Source organism: Nuphar pumila, chromosome 11, assembly GCF_984573655.1.
Source record: "Nuphar pumila chromosome 11, dmNupPumi1.hap1.1, whole genome shotgun sequence".
Classification (NCBI taxonomy): Eukaryota; Viridiplantae; Streptophyta; class Magnoliopsida; order Nymphaeales; family Nymphaeaceae; genus Nuphar; species Nuphar pumila.
In genome coordinates this window covers 109,786,544-109,808,835 of record NC_143259.1, presented here as the reverse complement: position 1 = coordinate 109,808,835, position 22,292 = coordinate 109,786,544, and the positions used below count along the sequence as shown (strand labels likewise).

The window sequence follows — 22,292 nt, the reverse complement described above, 5'->3', positions numbered from 1 at the left end:
ACCGATCCACCACAGCGGGGCCCACCTGACCCCCACCGCGTCAACAGCGTCTGCCAACAGCTTTCGGGAAACCCCGCCACGTGCCGGTCAACCACAAAGCGCGCCGGTGCCAGCGGGGCCCTGTACATGGTATTTCTCATCCTTATCCGCCACCTCGGCTGATTAACCTGACCACGATTTACACTTGAACCAACTACTTCATTAAAAAAGACGAGTATGTCCCCCACTCGAGTGCATCATACGTGGAATCGTATTCATTTGTGAGGCTCAAGCTCAGTTTCCAGCCGTCGGATCACTTAACGAAGGAGCACAGTCCGGCAATCTGAAGGCCAGTGATGTCATTTAGGGGTACACGTAATAAAATAACGTCTGTATAACGGTATTTACGATATTTTCTTTAATTAAACTTTTTCAGATGCTATAAATTCAGGGAAGGGAAGGGAGGGGAGGGGAGGGGAGGTGAGGAAGAAGCAGTAGTGAGAAAGAGTGAAAGGGAAGGAAAGATGGTTCTGTTGGAGAAGCTCTGGGACGATGTGGTAGCCGGTCCTCACCCTGACCAAGGCTTGGACAAGCTTAGGAAGCTCAACACCAAACTTTTTGCACCCAAAGGTCTTTTTTTTTCCTTTTGTTCCATTCATCAAACACTTGATCAAAGAAAAAAAAATTGAATTCTAGACCTTGAGAGTTGAGAGTGCTCTGTTCCATCTTTGCACGTTGAATGGTGTTTGTTATGTTGGTGCTAACTCTATATATTAGCATATCTGATTTTGTGTGATGTTTCTTTTTCTTGCTGGTTGGTTGAGAAAGATGGTGAAGCGGAGGGAATGTGCAGCAAGTACCAGAGATCGCTGTCGATGCCGACGACGCCGGTGACTCCGGGGACGCCGGCGGCCTCGCCGAGCCCGCGGAGGGACAACGTGTGGAGGAGCGTGTTCCACCCGGGGAGCAACCTCGCCACCAAGACCATCGGCGCCGATCTCTTCGACAAGCCCCAGCCCAACTCTCCTACCGTCTATGACTGGTGTGTCTTATTTCATCTCCTTCTTCTTACTTCTTTTTTCATGTATCATGGGAAACATGAAATGGAAGAGCAGATCCAGTGCTCGAGGCCAAATACTTAACAAAGTACTCGGTCCGCACAAACAATCAGAAAATCGTTGCGTGCAACTCACACCAAACACAGAAAATCACTGCGCGAGGACGTTCATTGCGTCTCTAGTGATTTTATTCAGCCATTTTTTTTGTGTTGCACCGTTTCACGTCATTAAAAGAATAAATACATAAATAATCACTGGATCTGCTTGATCCCTATCTGGTGGGAAAATTGATACTTAGTTTCTAGTTCTACCTCTTTTTTTTTTTTTTCTTATGAAAGATCCTGTTATTGTTTGATGTTGTTTTCTGATTTGCAACCGACTGTTGTGTTCGCGGGTCACAGGCTCTACAGTGGAGAGACTCGAAGCCAGCACCGTTAGAAGCTGCTCGCGTTATAGCAGATGGATACAGCCTCTCTTCTTTTCCTTTTTTTTGGTTTTTGCAATTTTATAAATATTAGCCGGTTGAAGCTTGTAGCTTTGATGTGACGCCCGTAGTGGTTGGTTGGATGCTTCCAGATTTTGTGCATAAGTATGGGACCTACGATGGGAGGGGCTGGTTAAGGGGGATGTGGACATGATGCTTATCTCCTTTTGCTTTTCGTCTGCAAGTAATAATTGTACGAGCTTGCTGTCGATGTGATAATGCAAAACTATGTTATATATTGACTCGCCTAGTTTGTGGCCCCCGCATGTTTGTTAATGGGGTTAAAAAGCTTTAAGTCCTGTTAATTATAATTATGTGGTGCGTAATTAATGACAGATCTGTGAGACAAGATATGCTCATGTGCGATGCCGAGCTTGGTGTGCAGATCACGAGCTAGCTCGTTGTTTTTAATATTATTTTAAAGTGCTTTTTAAGCTTGATAATATATATATATATATATATATATATATATATATATATATATATATATATATATATATATATATATATATATATAATATGTAAATCGAGCTTATCCATGCTAAGTCGAGCCTAGCTTGCCATGTTCGAGCTCGGGTGATTTACCTAAACGAGCTGACTCTTTGCTCGGCTCGCTGAGCTCAATTTCCGAGCTGTGAGGAGCAGAGAGAGCCAAACGATCAGCTGCTGGTCTCGTTTCTCAGCCCTAGTCTAATCCGGATCCCCTCTGTAGGACTTTAGATCAATGGATTTGGGATGGTTTTGTTTTGTAACGAGGAGAGACTAGAATACGAGAATTACCGTGTAAACTGTGCATGTCCAACACATGTTTTGTGCAAATCCAACCATGTAATATGTTTGGTATGGTGAATTTGTTAAGAATAAACTGAAAATGCTAGAGTGTTTATATGAAAGTCAAGAACCTTTGATTTTAAAGAGTTAAAAAATCTTTGTTTATGCATCATAATAGGATGATTTAAGAGCTAGTTTTTATAAAATCAAGTAGGTAGATCACAACCATATAGTTTAGATTTAAAAGAAAAGACAAAAAAAAAACCTATGAAAATCGCGATTCATGTGGTAGTTCTCATATCTCAGAATCTAAGGATCTAATAATTTTTTTTCGAGGGATCTTGATATAGGTTATATTCTCAAAGATCCATGGCAATCAAACACACCTTTAGAATCCATTATTGTTATTTCACTTTACACTTAAGCCGTGGTATCGTGTAGTTAAAAATTGGAGTGGAGGCTGTCATCAGACTCAGTTCTGGCTGCGAGTACATTGTGGGAATGGGATTCAATTTGCCATATTATTGCTGCAGGTTGTTTTGATCAAATCTGTTTAGCGAAGATCGGCATTTGAATCGCCGAAATCTGATCTATGTGCAGGATTTCTCGGAGATTCACAAATCAACAGCATCAAAAACTAAAGTATTATAGTTCATAAAAATCATGTTTTTTGTGGAAAAAAAAAGGCGATCCAAGAGTCGATTCGACGATGATGCTAAATCTCGAAGGACAAGGTCAGATTTGATCAAAGCAACTTGCAGCAATGAGATCCTACAAAGGGGTAAGGGGCATGACGATAGGGATGATTTTTGGGATGGCTGGATTCATTTTTGGACATTTTTGGGCTGGACTAACAGTCGAAGCAACTTAACCAACCAGCTATCTCAAATCGAACCCCTAAATTAGGGATGCAAACCCCAAATTAGGGTTGCAAACGGACCAGATCCAGTATGCCACTTTTATGATTTTGGGCTGTTCCAACATGATCCTCATTCGACTTTCCTATGTATTTACTTGATCCTGATCCGATCCATTTGCATCCCTACCTCAAATGCTCAATCTTTGTTTTGATGCATTTCACTATTTTTCAATCAGGTCTAGTTACATATGGGGCTGGAAAGAGATCCATCTTGAAAGCCAACCTGATTTTTCTTTTTTATAGGACAGATGATGGGAAAAGGATGTGTTATCATGGTAAGTCAATTCAACATGAATAAGGGTTTCTTGAATAGCAGAAAATAGATGATTGGTAGAAAATAATCGGAATTACATATTAATCATAGATCCATCAAATTTCAACATATGGAAAGTCCAAACTTATAGGGCTCTCCATCAACTAAAACAATGATTATCAGTATATACATAGTTGCAATTTGCACTATACCCAAGCAAATTTGTTTGCCTTCATCAATTTTTGGCAACTTGTAGTGTTTAATGTATTAATCAAGGCATATGTACTAAAAAATGCCTAATTGAGTTCCATGGCGCCACCTACACATCTTTCTTATGTGCCCTTTTCTTTGCAAACTTGGTTACAGGCTCCCAGACGATTGAGGTACAAGCTCCAGCTACAAAGGGTACTGCAGAAAGACAACCATTATTAGACAGCACCGAAAGAGAAAAACAATGCAAATACCATAAGCTTATTGCTAATATAGTGGCGAATAGCATAAAAGATCTCAGCAGATGGGCATCTTGGCAAATGCTGCAATATTGAAGGCAGCAAATGCACTTTACATCTATCCAACTGCTAGAAGTCCCTCTGTGGTAAGCTGAAACGAGAAGCATTAACACATCAACCCAAGAAAACAGTTTGCACATACCACGGACAGGCCCATAAATCAACTGAGGATTGGAAACAGCACAAATCACAAACCTTTATGAACCTATCATCGGAAACTATGAGTCTGATGCATCAGCAAATTCAGGCTGATGAGAAGGAAAAAAATTTGTAAAAGCAATCTGATTCTTCAAAGCGATGGAAAGTACGAAATGGAAACCAAGAACTTCAGAAAAAACTCGTTCAGAAGTATAATGCTGCATAGTTGTCATGATGCCCCATAACTCGAAAATAGATTCTTCACTGACGAGCAATCCCAAGAAACTTTGCAGTAAATTCCCAAGTCACAATGGCAGCGGCATTAGCAGGAAAGGCCCTCGCCATTGTTGGCCCCAGGCCAGCATAACAACCTCTCAACCCCACTCGATTATATATCTACAAAGGTCCTAGGATAAATCAGTCTGTGCTGTATTAAATAAAAAAATATCAAAGGGAATTGAATTCAAGTAACAATACCGAGTGCAATGTACGGAATGGATTCCTGGTAGCATTCGTGTCTGGAGAAGTCTGAATAATGGTCTTTGCCACATCCAGTGGCAACACAGCGGTCCAGAACTGTGAATGTTAGAGAAATGTGTGAAAACATTGAACCAAATTTCTGTTGTATATGCCAAGTTCAGTACTTACAGCCATACCACCAAGTCCACCACTAACAATACCAATGCCCACATCAAAAATTATCTTTTGAGAGTGGCTAAGGGTAGATGAAGATTTCACTTTGGAATGCATGTAATAGCGACTAAGTTCGTAAGTTGAAAAGAAGGCAGCGTTGCCAATTGATTCTCTTAAGCAGGTTGTAAGACCACCACGAAACAGACCCTGGATCTGTTAATATAGCTGAGTTGTAAGTAATGTTGCAACCAAGCTTCTGCAGTAAATTTATTACATTACTTACTCCATTGCTCTTTATTGTCTTAATAGCACAATCAAGTGGGCCATTATATCTTGGATGGTAACCCTTATAAGCCACAGAATCAGCTCCTTGTACTTGCATCCTACACTGAAGAAACCAAATTTTACAAGAAGTACAATATAAATCAAGCAGCACCAAGAGAAGGGCTCAAGTCCTCACTTTTACCAGCTCCGATGGGCATAATATGACACTAATCAAAGCTCCACCACAAGCTGCCGAAGGTATAATCACCTGAAGACTTGGCTTGCCACTGTTGTGGGCTCCCTGTCACCAATCAATGAAAAACCATTATTGCAAGCTTATAATTCATTACAAGTAGCTGGGGAACGATAGACCTGGCTCGAATTGTATCATTTAAACCCATAAAATAGGCTCAGCAAGTCAAACATGATTAGGTGTTAGCTCATCTCGGCTCGTATAGGCTCATTAAGTAGTAATAGATATATTCTAAAGACATTTTACATCACATAATGTGGTGTGGAACAATTAATTGAAGTATTTAGCTTGCAATCAATAGGTTTAGAGATAATATGTCATTGCTTCCTGCTCTGAAACTACATTTTGTAATTCTATTACTTCCAGATCTGAAACAATGCATTTCTTTCATAGCCAGTTCGAGCTCAGGTTGCCACGAGAATGAGCCAAGCCTGAACACTTAAAGCTCGTCTTGGCTCATTTACTATCCCTTGATGCAAGTAGATAGGCATCAGGTTGTCATGAAATGGCTCGGAACCCGAGGCACAAGAAGCACTAAAACATGATAACATAAATGAAGTCCAAATGCATTATTAAAATGCATTTGACATGATACAATAAACCATGCATAGCCATGAACAAAACAAAAAAATTAAAATATTTTATTAATGAAAAATGTACAAAAAATATACAAGAACACCTCACTACAAGACTCATGCACATACACTCTACATACATACATCCTCTCAAAAGCACACACAGAGGCATATGTCTGATATAAATAACCCACCAAAGTTTTTACTTGGGTTAATCAAATTGCCCCAATAATGAATTAACATTGGGTTGTTCTTGGGTTAACACTAACTCATGTTTTGAAATTACCATTTTACCCTTATATGTGAGATAAAATTATGAATTTACCCTTATTTTAGAAGTTTGACCGTAGGACCTACCGTTTAAAATGATATTTGAATTTGTGACCTCTTTAACATAAAACAAAATGCTAACCACTATACTAAATACACAAATGTTGACAATTCAAACAAAAAAAATTATATAACTGTAAATTCCAGCAAACCAATCAACCCACCAATGACCCAACCCACTAATGGTACAACCGGGTCCGTGTTTGGTATGCATAAAGTTTCAAGTTTCCAAACATAGAATTGGTTGTGCTATTAGTGGATTCAGTCATTGTTATGTTAATAGGTTTTAGGGCTGTCAACGGGTCCGGTACCCGACCCATCAAAATCTACCCAAACCTGATAAAATAATAAATTGTTGGATTCAGATTTTGCCAAGTCATGATCAAGCATAGTAAACACAGACCTGAATGTGCTATCAGTGGTTAGGGTCATTATTGTTTGATTGGCTTGCTGGAATTTAAACATGGTTATATGATTTTTTTCTAGAAATTGTTAACAAATAAGTATTTGGTATAGTGGCTAACACCATGTTTTATGTTAGAGAGGTTACCAATTCAAGCACCATTGCAAACATTAATTATTATTTACATTAAATACATTCTATTGACAGCCTTTCTGTCAAACTTATAAAATAAGGGTAAATTAGTAATTTTCTCACAAGTTGTAGGGGTAAAATAGTAACTTCAAAACATGAGTTAGTGTTAACCCAAGAACAACCCAATATTGATTCACAATTGGGGCAATTTGATTAACCCAAGTAAAAACTTTGGTGTGAATTTGCAAACTTTCAAACTTTTGGTGCGCATGAATTAGACTGAAAAGTTTGGGGGGTATTTGAAAATTTCTCTAAAATAAAATCTGTGGCACGTCTACCTGTAATGCTGCTTTAGTTTGGGAATAGATACCAAAGAGTAATGAACTTTCAACAGCTATTCCAATGAAAGATGGTGTAGCACCTCTGTAAAGTCCTTGAATCTGTAAAACAAGACACTGTAAATATACCAACGTCATATAAGTAAAAAGAGACAGCCTATGAAGGCATCAGATTAACAATGTCTAAATGACATTGCCTTTTCATTATAACATTGTATAAAGTTTAAGATCCCAAGTGCAGAAGGTTCTGATGAGCAAGCAAATGGAATGCAATAACTTCAAGCCATGAAAAAGAAAAAAAATGGTTGAATTTAAAATAAAATGGCATTCATGAAATGAAGAACGCAAAATTAATTATGAAAATGATGGCAAGCAATGTTGTAAATATCATATTATATTGGAGAAAAATTCACCAAAGTGAACGATGATGCAAATAAAAAAGGTGGAGACCTCAAAGATCTATTTATTGCCCAAATGGCGGAGGCTCTCCAACAATTTCTAAAGTCAAGCACTTCTTCAACCTCGACCATTGGTGCTGCGGTTTCATCCTCCTTTCCTCCAGGTATGTCGTCTTGGATTTTTTACTCGGGCACCTCTTTCCACATGACTCCTAATGCCTCTTTACTACCCAAAAATGCATCAATTCTTACTCTTCATGTGTTTCAACCACTAATGGAACCTCTTTAAAATTGAAGGGATTGCAAACTTGCAAAAAGTTTTAAAATATTCAAAAGAATTTTGTGTTCCTAAAGTGAGAATTATTTCCAGATTGAATTTAAATTTATTTTCGGTTTCTCAAATTTCTGATCATGAATGTGAAATCTCCTTCGCATCTAAAGGTAACTGTGTGCGCAGAATCTTCAATCATAGAACTGATTGGACAAGGCCATAGGAGAGGAGATCTCTATTACATGGACTTTTTATTTTTACCATAAGTCTTTTTGTAATGTTGCTCAAGAAAAGGATATTGTTACTTTGCACAAAAGACTTGGACATCCAAGTTTATCTAAGTTGTACCTTTTTCTATTCTTGAAAAAAAATGTAAAGAAAAAGAAGTTTCATGTAGTGATTGTTGCATCCTTAGATAAATGAATTTTTTTTCCTTTGCAAATAGAACTTTTGTTTCTCAAAACTTTTTGAATTAGTGCATTCGGATGTATGAGGACCTAACCCTATCATGTCTAAAGGAGGGTACTTTTATTATGGTATTTTTATTGATGACTTTTCTAGATATATATGGATTTACTTCCTTGTGTTTAAATCAGATGTTTTTACACATTTTAAAGAATTTTGCTCACTTGTCAGAAATCAATTTCAAACTAACATTTTCATTCTTCGCTTTGATTCGAGTGAAGAATATATATTAAATGAATTCCAAGATTTTACGCCAAAGATCTTCACCAAAAACTCCCTAACAAAATGGTCCTGTGAAGAGAAAACATAGACATACAAATAAAATGACTAGAACCCTATTCATTTCAAAAAATGTCCATAAGAATTTTGGGGCCGAAATAACACTTACCGTTGTTTACTTAATAAATAGAATGCTTTCCGCTTTGCTTAAAACATTTCACCCTTGGAAAAGAGAAAATCGAGTTTTTGAAAACTCGAATTTTTCAAAGGAACGATCGGTTCCAACACGAGCGTTGAATCCGATAAGAAGTCCGAGTCGGAACTCGTAACTCCAGAAATAAGAATATATACAAAAGGGAAAACCCGAGTCGGAACCCGGTTTTTCAAAATAAAAGACAAATGCTTTGTACTTTTTTCAAAAAAATGACAAGCGTTCAACAAAAGCTATCAAATGTGTGTTTATTGATTACGGAGAAAGAAAATAAAAAAAGGTATAGATGTTATGACTTGAAAAATGATAAATTATATCTCTAGAAAAGTAAGATTTTTGGAAAAAAAGAAGGGATTTGAAAAAGATAAACCTAAGGAAGAAGTAGATTACTCATTTTTATTTGACCTTTTGCCTAAAGGAAGTGAAACATGTAGTTCTAATGATTATGATAATATTGAATGCATTGATGATGATATTTCTATTGATATGATTGGGGACAACCCACTTAATGATTTCTAATAATGAGACATCTCATGAACTTCATGTTTTCACCAAGCCATGTGCATTTGAAAAATACTCACAAGGTCAATCACTAGACGAACATATTCCTATAGAAAGACCTAATCTTAGGAAATCCCAACAGATCTCTATAACTCCTAATAGGTTTGTAACCTATGAATCATTTTTCCCAAACTATAGAGCTTGTTTAATGGCCATTCGTGCATATTATGAACCATCAAACTATAGTGAAGCCAAGATCCACCCTCATTGGTTAGATGCAATGCAATTAGAGCTAGATGCCCTTCGTAGAGCCAATACTTGGGAAATTGTAGCTTTGCCCTTAGGAAAAAAAGGCCATAGTTGTAGATGAGTATTTAAAGTTAAGAACAAAAGTGATGGTTGCTTAGAAAGATACAAAATTGGGTTAGTTGTCAAGGGTTATTCACAAGAATAGAGAATTGACTATGAAGAGACTTTTGTCTCAATAGCTAGGATGACTAGTGTTAGGACCCTTATAGTTATAGCATCCATTAAAAAGTGGCTCATTTTTCAGTTAGATGTTAAGAATGCATTCATTGATGATAAAGTATATATTGATCCACCTCCTGGGTTTGATATTAAAAGGGTAAAGTTTTAAAACTTAAGAAAGCTTTTTATGATGTTAAGGCCTGGTATGATCATTTTAGTAATGGATTTGTTTCATGATATACTGACATTGCCTTTTTTTGTTAGAAATGCAAGAATAGGTACAACTATTTTAATATTACATGTCGATGATATAACTATCACTAGTAGTGATAAGAAGGGTATAGATGATATTAAAAATACTTAAAAGAAATTTTTGATACGTCTAACAATGGTTTCTTGAGGTATTTCTTAAGTATTGATCCCCGAGAGTATATGTGCTACCCCAAATAAAATTGGCATCCAAAATAATTGTTAAATCAGGTTTGACAGATGAAAAGATAGTAGATACTCTTGAAGCTATCAATGCAAAAATGAAGATGATGACACAACTTTAGATGATCATACTCCTTATCGTTACTTATAAATCACTCGACCTGACATAGCACATGCAATCCACAATGCGAGCTAGTTTCAGCATGCACCCACTACGGTTCACATGGTTGATGTTATAAGAATTATCAAATATTTGAATGACACCATAACTAAAGGGTTTTTCTTATCCTCTTCCTCAACTTTAAACTTAATTGTCTATACTGATTCAGATTAAAGAGGCAATCCTAATAATCAAATTTTTACTACAGGTTAGTATATCTTTCTTGGTGATTTGCTATTTGTTGGAGGTATAAGAAGCAAAAGATGTCGCTCTCTTCCACCAAAGCAAAGTATCAGGCAATGACAACCACCACTACAGAGATTGTTTGGTTAAGAAGTATATTAAAGGATATGGGTGTTGACATCTCTACTCCATCGAAGATGTGTTGCAACAACAAATGTGTCATTTACATTGCAAACAACCACACCTTTACGAGTGCACAAAGCATATAAAGATAAATTGTCATTGTTTGAGAGGAATTCCTTAAAGGAACCATTGAGCTTCCATAAGTGACATCGAAATTCCAACTTGATGACTTCTTCACCAAAGTGTTGCCTTCACTGCATTTTGTTTTCTCCTTGGCAAACTTTCGGTCATTTCATCATTAGTTTGATGGGGGTGTTAAACATATATTGTTATGTTTCATATTATATATTTATATATACATTCATATGTATATATATTATTTTATTTTTAGAATGTATTTTAGGACAAATATGTATTTTCTTTTTTATTGCTTTTTGTATTTTATATGTATATTATGTAATATAAATATATTGTATATTATATACAACAACAACAACTACGCCTTCATCCCAAAACAATTGGGGTCGGCGATATTGTATATTATATAATTTATATATTATATTCTTTTTTATTTAGTTATTGAGATCTAGCCGTTAGGCATGCCTAATGGGTAGTCTAACAGCTAGTTAGACTAGCCATTAGGAATGTCGAACGACTAGTACTCTCTCTCTTCGTATGATGTGTATATATATGTGCCTTTGACCCACCTTTTGAAAATATTTTTCTTAAGCATTTCTAGTGAATAAAATTTATATTTTTATACTTTGTGCTTGCCCATTAGAGGCTATTATGAGTGTGTTTTGATACTTGTATTTGCCCTTTAGTGGCTTGTGTAATGCCCTTTGTTGGGTTTGTGCTTGTGGTCTTTGCCTTCAGTGGCATGAAGTGCTTACCACTTTTAGGACTTTTCATTCTCTTGTTGGAACCAAATTTGATTCAAAAAATTACTCTTAGAACATATTCAAGAGGGGAACATATTTCTAAAGAATTTGAATCATATCTTAACCTAAACAAAATAACTCACCAAAAATCTTGTTGATACACTCAAACACAATTGAAACTACTCGAACTCTCCTCATTTCTAGTTCTGTTCCAAAACTTTTTTTGGTTGAGGCTGCATTAACCGCTATTTATCTTATTAATAGATTACCTTCAAAATCTTTGAAAAATATTTCTCCTGTTGAAAAACTATTTAAAACCACTCCTAATTATGCTAGACTAAGGGTCTTCAGTTGCAAATGTTTTGTTCTTATCAACAAAGCTGACAAACTTTCACATGAAGCTATTCAATGTGTTTTCTTTGGATATGATTAAAATAAAAAAAGATTCAGAAATTACAATCCAGTTTTAGATAAGTTTTATGTTTCTAGAAATGTTAATTTTGCTGAAAAAGAAAAATACTTTGAAAAAGATCAACAAGTCAAAAAAACAGAATTACACTTTCCTATTTGATCTTGTTCCTTATGTAAAAAAATGATTGTGACATTTATCCTTCAGATATGCCTACTCATGATGATGTAACTGTTAAATTGTATCTCATTTTATTGTACATATATATTTATATATATATATTATTTTTCAATCATGTAAACCCCAGGGGTATTTCTGTCTTTTTCTCTTTTTACGCATATCTACATTAGTGTATATGTTTGTAACTTTTTTTTTCTTTTTCCTTTTCCTTTTCTTTTTCTTTTTCTTCTTTCTTTTCTTTGTTGACTAAGTCAACTTGGAGGGGGTCCAAACTAGACGTTGGATCCCTCCAACGATTAGATTTCTAACCGTTGAAGGGGCGCCAACGTCTAGTGGAAGCCCCTCCAAGGTTCTCTCTTCTTATAAATAGGGGTGAACCCCCTTCTTAAATGTTATTCAATGCTTGGAGCATTGTTCTCCATTGTTCAATAAAATTCTTTATATTTTTGCATTTGTGTTTTCTTTTTGTACCTTGAGTACATCTTGTTCTAAGTGTTCTTGTGCCTTTGTGCACATTTCCCTTTGTGGTGGTTGTGCTTTCTATGCACATTATCCTTTTTGAGATATTTTCACATGGTATCAGAGCAAGGTTAAAGCTTGAAGATCGTGTTATTCCTTGTATTTGCAAGTGCCTCGAAAAGCATGCCTTTGGTGTTTTGGTGAAAGGCGTGGGGGCTTCTCTTCAATATTTTGGAAGTTTTTTACGACAAGTAAGATTTGAAAGACCCTTAGTGGTACGTATTTTTTCTCCACTCTTCCCTCTCTAATGGGTGAAAAGGAGTCTCATTTTTCACTTTGTTTTAAATTAAATGGTTTCAACTATCATGTTTGGGCCGGGAATATGGAGACTCACATTAAGGAGAAAGGTCTGTCAAAAGAACCATTCCCGAACTTAAGATTACCATTATTGAGAGGGGTGAAATCAAAGTTCTTGAAGGTGAAGAGAGAGAAAAAGCCTTTGAAGAATACAACAAAAAACATGAAGAATGGGAGATGAAGAACTACAAAATTCTTTCATGGTTCTTTTCTTCCGTTGAAACGAAAATAAATGCCAATATTTTGAAGTTCAAAAAAGCCTTTCAAGCATAGGAGTATCTTGAAAGAATGTTTACTTCAAGAGACTTGTCCCATAAATACTAACTCCAAAAGAAGGCTTTAACCCTTCAACAAGGAGAAATGTCCATTAGAGAATATTTTGCCGAGCTATCCACTATTTGGGATGAACTTGCTCACTAAGAACCTAAATGGAGTGGAGAGGCTATTGAATTGAAGGCCAAACAATTAGAAGATGATTATTTCTTCAACTTTTTAAATGAGCTTAGACCCGAGTTCGAACAAACTAGATCCTCCCTCTTGTCTTATTTCTCTTCTCCTCCGTTGGAAGATGTGCTTACCAAACTAAGTGGAGAAAAAACTAGATTGGGGATGAATAAAACCAATCTAAGTGTGTTGGTCGTTCCCTCTAAGGATGAAGATGAGGGTGCTTATGCCGTCTCAAGACCGAGGAATAATGTTAAAACTTATAAAGCCCCTCATTTCAACAAAAATCAAGAAAGAAGAGAAAATGGTGGGCATTATGGAAGAAAAGATTATAGTAAAATCATGTCACTTTTGCAAAGAACCGGGACACATTAAACCGGTATGCCCTAAATGGAAAAAGATGGTGGCTATGTCTACAACTTTCCAACCAACCAAGGAGGAAGGACCATCAGCTTCCAACAATGCTATTTTGTCTCCAAATCAAATCATGGAAGCTCTTCAACCTCTCCTCAAGGGATCTGGAGCCGCCATGACCACCTTCTCTCCTCCCGGTAAGACTCTTTGGCTCTTAGACTCGGGTGCTTCCTTTCATATGACTCCAAATGTTTTTGCACTTTCTAAATACTCAAAAAATTTGTCACCTTCTTTTGTCTCTACCGTAGATGGGGCTTCTCTTGAAATAAAAGGAATTGATAATTTTGAAAGACAAGGTTTTTTTATTCTTAAAGTTAGATTTATCCCAAAACTAAATTTAAATTTGTTTTCCGTCTCTCAACTATCGGATCATGGGTGTGATATCAAATTCTCATCAAATAAATGTTGGATACAGGATCGCCGGTCCGGGAAGTTGATTGAGGAAGGCTCTAGAAAAGGAGATCTTTATCTTATGGAATTTTTTCAAATTTCAAAACCCTCTTTTTGTAATGTTGCCCAACATAAAGATATAAATGTTTGACACAAACACCTTGGGCATCCAAATATTGTCAAGCTTTCTTATTTACATTTTGCTAAAACTTTATGTAAAGACAACTTCAATTATGATTATTGTATTCTTGGTAAAATGAGAAGCGTACATTTTGTTCAAAGAACTATGTTTTCAACTAAGCCTTTTGAAATTGTGCATTCGGATGTTTGGGGACCGGCACCCGTAGTGTCTAAGGAAGGGTTTCCGTATTATGTTATTTATATTAATGATTTCTCAAGATATAGTTGGATATACTTCCTCAAACATAAACATGAGGTTTTCTCTACTTTTAAGGTCTTTCATATGATGATACAAAATCAATTCAATAGTAAATTACAAATTCTTAGAACCAATTCCGGAGGAGAATATCTCTCAAATGATTTCAAAAGTTATATTGAAAATAATGGGATTGTTCATCAAAGGTCTTGCCCCAAAACACCTCAACAAAATGGGTTAGCCGAACGAAAACATAGACATATAATAGAAACTACAAAAACTTTGCTCATTTCTCAAAAAATTCCAAAAAGATTTTGGTCTGAAGCGGCTCTTGCATCGGTTTACCTCATAAACCGACTTTCATCCAAAAATTTGAATCAAATATCTCCATATGAAACCTTGTATAAAAAAGAACCCGATTACAATAGGTTAAGAATTTTTTGTTGTAAATGTTTTGTCCTCACCGACAAAAATGATAAATTATCTCTTAAAGCTATTCCTTGTGCGTTTTTAGGATATTCGGAAGCAAAAAAAGTATTTAGGTGTTATGATATTAAAAATGATAAACTATATGTCTCAAGAAACGTAACCTTTTTAGAAAACATGAGTGGTTTTGAAGAACACAAAACTCATGAAGATAATGCCGATTACTCTTTCTTGTTTGAACTATTATCTAAAAATGATGACTTTTTTTAGCGATGATGAATTGAATGAGAAAGAGGATATAAGTGAAAGTATTCCTCAACCCATCCAACATGAAGAAAAAATGATTGTTGAACCAATCACCTATACACATAGAGATAAAAGTACTTTTAAAAGTGCGATGGAGAAATATAGTGACCCTAGTGAACCTTCCAACCACTCGAAGAACTGAAAGATCTAGGAAAAATCCTTCTAGATTTATATCCTATGAGTCTTTTTCTCCAAAACATAGGGCATGTCTTAATGCCATTCACTCATATCAGGAACCTAAAATTTTTTAAGCTAAGAAAATGAAAGAGTGGAGGGATGCCATGGACAACGAACTTAGAGCCCTCAACAAAGCTAAAACTTAGGACTTTCAATATCTTCCAAAAGGAAAGAAAACAATAGGATGTAGATGGGTTTTTAAAGTCAAAACCAAAAGTGATGGCACTCTTGAAAGATATAAAGTTCGCCTTGTCGCAAAAGGATATAGTCAAGAATACGATATTGATTACAAAGAAACCTTTGCCCCTGTTACATGGATGGTCACTGTAAGATGTTTGATCACCATTGCATTTATTAAAAAATGGAACATAAAAATATTTTTTTAAATGGGGACCTTAATGAAGAAGTTTACGTGAATGCTCCTCCTGGCATGGTCATGCCGAAGGGAAAAGTTCTTCGCTTGCAAAAAGCGCTCTATGGTTTAAAACAAGCTCCTAAGGCTTGGTATGATCGATTTAATGAAGTAATGGTTCAAGATCGTTTTACATCATGCTACAATGACACTGCTCTCTTTGTCAAAAAGTCTGATGCAGGTATTGTGATTTTACTGTTGTATGTTGATGATATGTTGATAACAAGTAGTAACATAAAGAGCATCAAAAGTATTAAAAACACTTTAAAAGAAAGGTTTGAAATGTCAGACTTGGGATATCTAACATACTTTCTTGGTATCGAGGTAGCCTACTCTCATAGAGGCAAATTTTTGTCTCAAACTAAACTTGCATGTGAGATTCTTGACAGATCAGGTATTACTGATGATAAAGTCTATGAGACCCCTGAAATAGTGGGATAAAAAATGAAGATCGATGATGGGATACTTTTGGAGGTCCCCACTCCATACCGACAACTTGCGGGGTCCATGATGTACCTTAGCATCACAAGGCCAGACATCTCACACGTTGTGCACACTGCAAGCCAGTTCCAGCATGCCCCTACATCCGTCCATATGAGCGTCGTTCTACGCATTATCAGATACATAAGGGGAACTTTAAACAAGGGAGTTTTTCTTTCCTCATCTTCTGAGTTAAATTTAATTGCATATAATGACTCTGATTGGGAAGGTGACCCAAATAATCGTCACTCCACTACAGGTTTCTGCATATTTTTAGGTGAATCTCTGATCTCATGGAGATGCAACATAAGGTGTCTCTATTATCCACAGAAGCAGAATATCGAGTCATGGCCTCAACAACCATGGAAATTGTGTGGATTCATCAACTGCTACAAGACATGGGGATTCAAGTCCAAGGACCCACAAACTTTTGTGATAATAAGAGTGCAATCTACATTGCTAAAAATCACACATTTCATGAACGCACAAAACATATTGAGATGGACTGCCACTACGTTAGAGAAGTATATTTGCAAAAAGTTATAAATCTTCCTTACGTCACCTCAGAATAACAGTTGGCAGACTTCTTCACCAAAGCGCTTTGCTCACCAAGATTCAACTTTCTTCTCGACAAACTCTCAGTCATTGCGCCCTAAGTTTGAGGGAGGGTGTTAAATTGTATCTTGTTTATTGTACACACACACACACATATATATATATATAAAGAGATACATATACATATATCATACATATATGTATATGTATCTATCGTTATATATACATAAATATATACTATTTTTCCATCATGTAAACCCCCAGGGGTATTTTTGTCTTTTCCTCTTTTTACGCATATCCACAGTAGTATATATGTTTGTAACTTTCTTTTCCCTTTTCTTTTTCTTTTCCTTTTTCTCTTTCTTATTTCTTTTCTTTGTTGACTAAGTCAACTTGGAGGGGGTCCAAACTAGACGTTGGACCCCTCCAATGGTTAGATTTCTAACCGTTGGAGGGGCTCCAACATCTAGTGGAAGCCCCTCCAAGGTTCTCTCTTCTTATAAATAGGGGTGAACCCCCTTCTTAAATGTTATTCAATGCTTGGAGCATTGTTCTCCATTGTTCAATAAAATTCTTTATATTTTTGCATTTGTGTTTTCTTTTTGTACCTTGAGTACATCTTGTTCTAAGTGTTCTTGTGCCTTTGTGCACATTTCCCTTTGTGGTGGTTATGCTTTCTATGCACATTATCTCTTTTGAGATATTTTCACAGTTACTTGTGATAATGAGAATATGGATTCCTCCTAATATGCCTACTCATGATGATGTTACTTATGATAATGAGAATATGGATACCTCTGGGGAAACGAAGAACCTATCATTCAATATACCATAAGAATTGAACCTAACCCTCCTAGTGCCTTAAAAAATATCAACATAATAAGTTTATAGGAGAACCTGATCAACACAACCAAATCGCAGAGGGACCTAAACAAATCATCCAAATTAATAGGTCTGACATTCAAAAAGTAAGGAAATCTAGTAGGATATCTAGACCTCCTGATACATTTGTATCCTATGAATCCTTCCCTCCTAAATATTAGAGTACGTGTGTATCTATGTGTTTTATTATTATTGTTTTATTTAAAGTTGTAGGTGGATATTGAATCTGGGTTTCGGATCCAACATCCAGTTATATTTTAAATGTATACCATGATGTTGTAAATACCCATTAGATATAAGGGTATTCTTGTAAAGTGTATTAGGACATACTTTTATTTAATAACAGTGATTCACGTCCAGCAGTCTGTGTGGACGTTTTCTCCAAGGCAGCTCTATCCACTCCTCTACTCCTTTTCCTTCCTGATTGCAGCAGGCGCTGGTGTCTTCTCCCTCGATTTCTGACATGGTATCAAAACGGTTCTGATCCCAAGGGCTAAGACTTTTTTAGAAGGTGTGTCCACAGAGATCTTCGTCTTCTAAGTCATCTCACTCTCTTCCTCTACTTCTTAAATTTGTTTCCCAAGGCCCTAGTTTCTTTCTATAAAATATTTTCTCAGATTGCAAGGTTGATTTTCTTCTATCTGTTCTTCTTGATCTGCTGGCCGTCTTCTTCTTTGCACGTGGATATATTTTGCACTTTTAATCTTTTATCATGCCTTTGACGTCAAAAAAAAAAGGGGCTTTCTGCATATTGTTTGGCGTTTGTCCTCTTTTCCTCTTTAATCTGCAATTGATCAGATCTTCCTTTTATTGCATCCTAACCAGATCTGATTTCATACTCTTTATCGTCGAAATCGAGAGTATCATAAACTATTTTTCACGCCATATTCAGATCTGAAACTTTGTTTTCCCGTTTGATTTACATTCTTCTCAGCCTACGTCTGTTACCTTTCTTTATATATACCTTTGTTAATTTGTTGCAAGTCGACAGTATCATAAACTGTCATTCACGTCATATTGGCTTTGCTGTGTGTGTTTTTCACTGTCATTCACGTCATATTGTCCTTGTTGTGTGCGTTTTTCATTTCGAATCCTACTGCAGTTTTGTAGCCTGCATTTGCTGATATAAATCAGTTTCCTCCCTAAAAAAAAGGAAATTCATATAAAGGGAGAAAGTAAAAGTCTTTGAAAACAAAAAGGGACTGCATAGGACCTTTTATACATAGCCTCCTGCATAAGATCTTTGATTGATTTTCCTTTATTTTTGTTTTCCTTTTTGTCAATCATGGACTCTTCCTCTCAAAATTGTCTTTCCTCCAATTTCCTTTGTCAGCTCGTTTATGAAAAACTTACCACTTCCAACTTCTTGACTTGGAAAAGACAGATTCTACCTTTCATTAAGAGTCAAGATCTCTCTGGACACCTGAGTGGATCAATTTTAGCTCCACCAAAGTATGTTGCACAGGAAATTAAGGATGGAAATGGGGCTGTCACTACAGAACAGGTGTCAAATCCTAAATATGAGGCCTGGATGAAGCGTGACCAAGCAGCCATTGTGTATATTACCTCTACTCTCTCTCTCAAGAGGTGTTGGTTGCTATTCTCGATGAATGCTCAGTGAAAGACTTGTGGGATAAATTAGTAAAGACATATTCTCATATATCAGAGGCTAGGATATCCTTCCTTCAACGTGAATTTCAGCTTCTTACCAAGGGATCTATGTCAATCCTTGAATTTTTTAATCAGGTCAAAAATATCACTGATCAATTGGCAGTTGTTGGGTATGAAGTGGAAGACAAGGACAAAGTCGGACAAACATTGAATGGGCTAGGTCAGAATTCCATGTTCTATCAACTTCTTTATTATGTCAGTAAGTTCTCCTATCCTTTGAAGATTTACAAGGGAAACTACTTCAGTATGAGATGACTTTAAAAGGGATGTCACATACGATTGGTGGACAGGTTCTTGCTACAGGAATCTCCTTTGGACAAGGTTGTGGCGATGGTGGTTTTGGTGGAGGACGAGGAAGAGGTGTTCAGGGCGGTCGTGGATTGCTGCCAACTCCGAATGTTGCATCGGCCATCAGTGCAAAGAATATCCCTACCTGCTATTTATGCAACAAGCGTGGACATATAAAGGCACATTGTTGGCATAATCCCCAAAATAAAGGAAAGTTTTGGAGGGCAGAGAGTTTGACAGTACGAAAGGAGAATCCATCTAAACTAGGTGGAGATGTTAAGAAACTCCTTTTGGCTACTCTATCGAAGCTTGATTTGAAGCGTGACAACCAAGGAGTATGGTACATCGACTCAGGAGCAACCAGACATGTTACAGGTAATATGGGCAAGTTATCTGCCTTGACTCCTTATTTTGGTAAAAGTAGCATTGTAACTGGAGATGGATCTCATCATCCTATCACTCATGTTGGAAATGTATTTGTTCCTCTATCTAATTCTTCAAGTCTAATGTTCTTCATGCTCCAAACATCAAGAAAATTATTGTCTCAGTTTCTAAGCTTGTTGACCATACAAATTCTTCTATTGAATTCACTCCATCTTTTGTTTATGTCAAGGACCTACAAACGAAGGAGGTGTTCGTTAAGGGAGAGAAACGTGGAAACATGTATGTTTTTTAAGAGGATCCTTTTACCCATGTTCGTTCGGCCTTGAAGCAACCTTCTAAATTTACATCGTCTCAAAATGTCAGTGTCTTGAGTTTGGATGAATTTAATAAGCCAAATCTTTGGCATTCACGTATTGGTCATTGTAGTCAGGTCTTCATTGAAAGACTTGTGTCTAATGGTCTTCTTCCTGAGTCTTTTTAAATTTCAAGTCGGATGATAAAAAATGTTCAAGTTGTCAACTATGTAAGAGTCATGTTCTCCCTTTTCATTCAATAAATGAAAGAGCTTCAAGGCCTTTTGAAATTGTTTGTTCCGATGTATGGGGACCTGCTCCCAAACCCTCTAATTCTGGCAGTAGATATTATGTTATTTTCATTGATAATTTCTCGCGTTTCACATTAATATACTTCATGAAAAATAATCCAAATTTTTTGTCGCTTTCATAGCTTTGTTAAAAATCATCTCTCATAATATTCTACATTTTCAATGTGATGGTGGGGGAGAATATTTCTCTCGGGACTTTGTTAACTATCTCCAAGATAATGAAATTAAGCGTAGAGTATCTTGTCCACATACACCTCAGCAAAATGGCATTGCATAAAGGAAGCATCGCCATATTGTTGAAAGTGCTATGAGCATGATACATGGAAGTCGTCTCCCAATGAGCTTATGAACAGAAGTTTTCATTCATCTGTTTATGTTATAAATTGCTTGCCCATGACTATTTTGGACAACAAATCTCCACATTTTGTTTTATTTGGAAAACATCCTAACTATGATGATCTACAGGCTTTTGGTTGTGTATGTTATGCTCATATTGATGCATTTTTGCGTAATAAGTTTCAACCCAAGGCAACAAAGTCCAGGTTTGTTGGATATGCAGACGATTACAAGGGCTATCAGTGCTATGATCTTGCCAGTATACGAATCAAAATATCCAAAAACCTATGTCACAGGGATTCGGCTAGCAGGGTGCCGCACCCGCGTCGACACGACTCGACGCGGGTGCGGGTGCGGTCAACCCGATCCTGGGTGCGTTGACCGCACCCAGAATCATTAAGGTCCATTTTTTTTTAAAAAAAATTGCCCAAATGGGCTTCGAAATTTTTTAAAAATCAGCTGTTGTCAGTTGCAGCAGCTGCAGTAGCTGTCTGTCAACTGCTGACAGCTGCAAAATTTGAAAAAAAAAACCCGCCTATTCCCTGACCCCCTTTATATATATATATATATATATATTACATTTTTTCCCCTGCCGCACCCCCGCACCCGAGTTTTTTGGAAGTGCCGAATCCCCGCACCCGCACCCGCACCCGCACCCGCGCCCGCACCCGCACCCATGTGACATAGCCAAAAACGTTATTTTTGATGAGAATGATTTTGGAAATGAAGTAGATGCATTTACTGAGTCCGAGACGGCACACTTTTCTATGATCCAGGGCTCAGCATGAGTATTTTTTCTGGAATTGGTGGTGAATGCTCCCACTCTTGTTTACAAGAGACAGTACAACACCTTGAGGCAGAGAATCAGAATTCTACAAATGTTAATAAGTTTGTTGGACATGTTTATACAAGGGGAGAAAGAGGCACATTTTCCTTTGAAGATACAGGGCAAGACTCTTTACCTTCTTCGACAAACTCTGACCCAATCAATCCCATCGCAGAAGCACCATCTATCAGACGGTCAGAAAGAGTTTGTCATCCTATCGAGAGATGAGTCAACTATGAGAATTTCACTTTAGATTTTCAATTATTTTTATCTCAAATTGAGAAGGAAAATGAGCCTACCAATTTTTATCAAGCTACAGGTTCTAAAAAATGGATTCAGGACATAAACAGAGAAATGGAAGCATTGTATCAGTGTCAGACTTGGACGATAGTTCCTCGACCTTCAGATAAGAATGTTGTTGGGTCTCGATGGGTATATAAAATCAAATACAAACCAGATGGGAGTGTGGAACGATATAAAGCACGCCTTATAGCGAAAGGATTCACACAAGAGTTTGGGCAAGACTATGAAGAGACCTTTAGTCTAGTTGTGAAGATGGGCACGA

The 22,292-nt window shown here is 36.7% G+C and overlaps 2 protein-coding genes across 2 annotated transcripts in view; one reads left to right on the top strand and one right to left on the bottom strand.

The window, feature by feature from the left end:
• Positions 1-437: 437 nt before the first annotated feature.
• On the top strand, positions 438-1,809 carry LOC149822804 (dormancy-associated protein 1-like). The gene is made up of 3 exons (XM_089980062.1): positions 438-609; positions 808-1,021; positions 1,439-1,809. Exons 1-3 carry the CDS (start codon positions 504-506, stop codon positions 1,473-1,475), a joined length of 357 nt encoding a protein of 118 aa, XP_089836188.1. The 5' UTR covers positions 438-503; the 3' UTR covers positions 1,476-1,809.
• Positions 1,810-3,500: 1,691 nt separating this feature from the next.
• The window catches only part of LOC149822803 (mitochondrial arginine transporter BAC1-like), a 39,863-nt gene continuing 21,071 nt past the window's right edge, over positions 3,501-22,292 (bottom strand). Inside the window, exons 3-9 of the mRNA XM_089980385.1 lie at positions 7,040-7,141; positions 5,205-5,309; positions 5,028-5,132; positions 4,760-4,957; positions 4,589-4,687; positions 4,169-4,507; positions 3,501-3,872 (exon numbers count right to left, since the gene is read on the bottom strand). Coding sequence (XP_089836511.1) covers positions 4,373-4,507; positions 4,589-4,687; positions 4,760-4,957; positions 5,028-5,132; positions 5,205-5,309; positions 7,040-7,141 — 744 coding nt within the window. The 3' untranslated portion in view covers positions 3,501-3,872; positions 4,169-4,372. The remainder of the gene's footprint in view (positions 3,873-4,168; positions 4,508-4,588; positions 4,688-4,759; positions 4,958-5,027; positions 5,133-5,204; positions 5,310-7,039; positions 7,142-22,292) is intronic.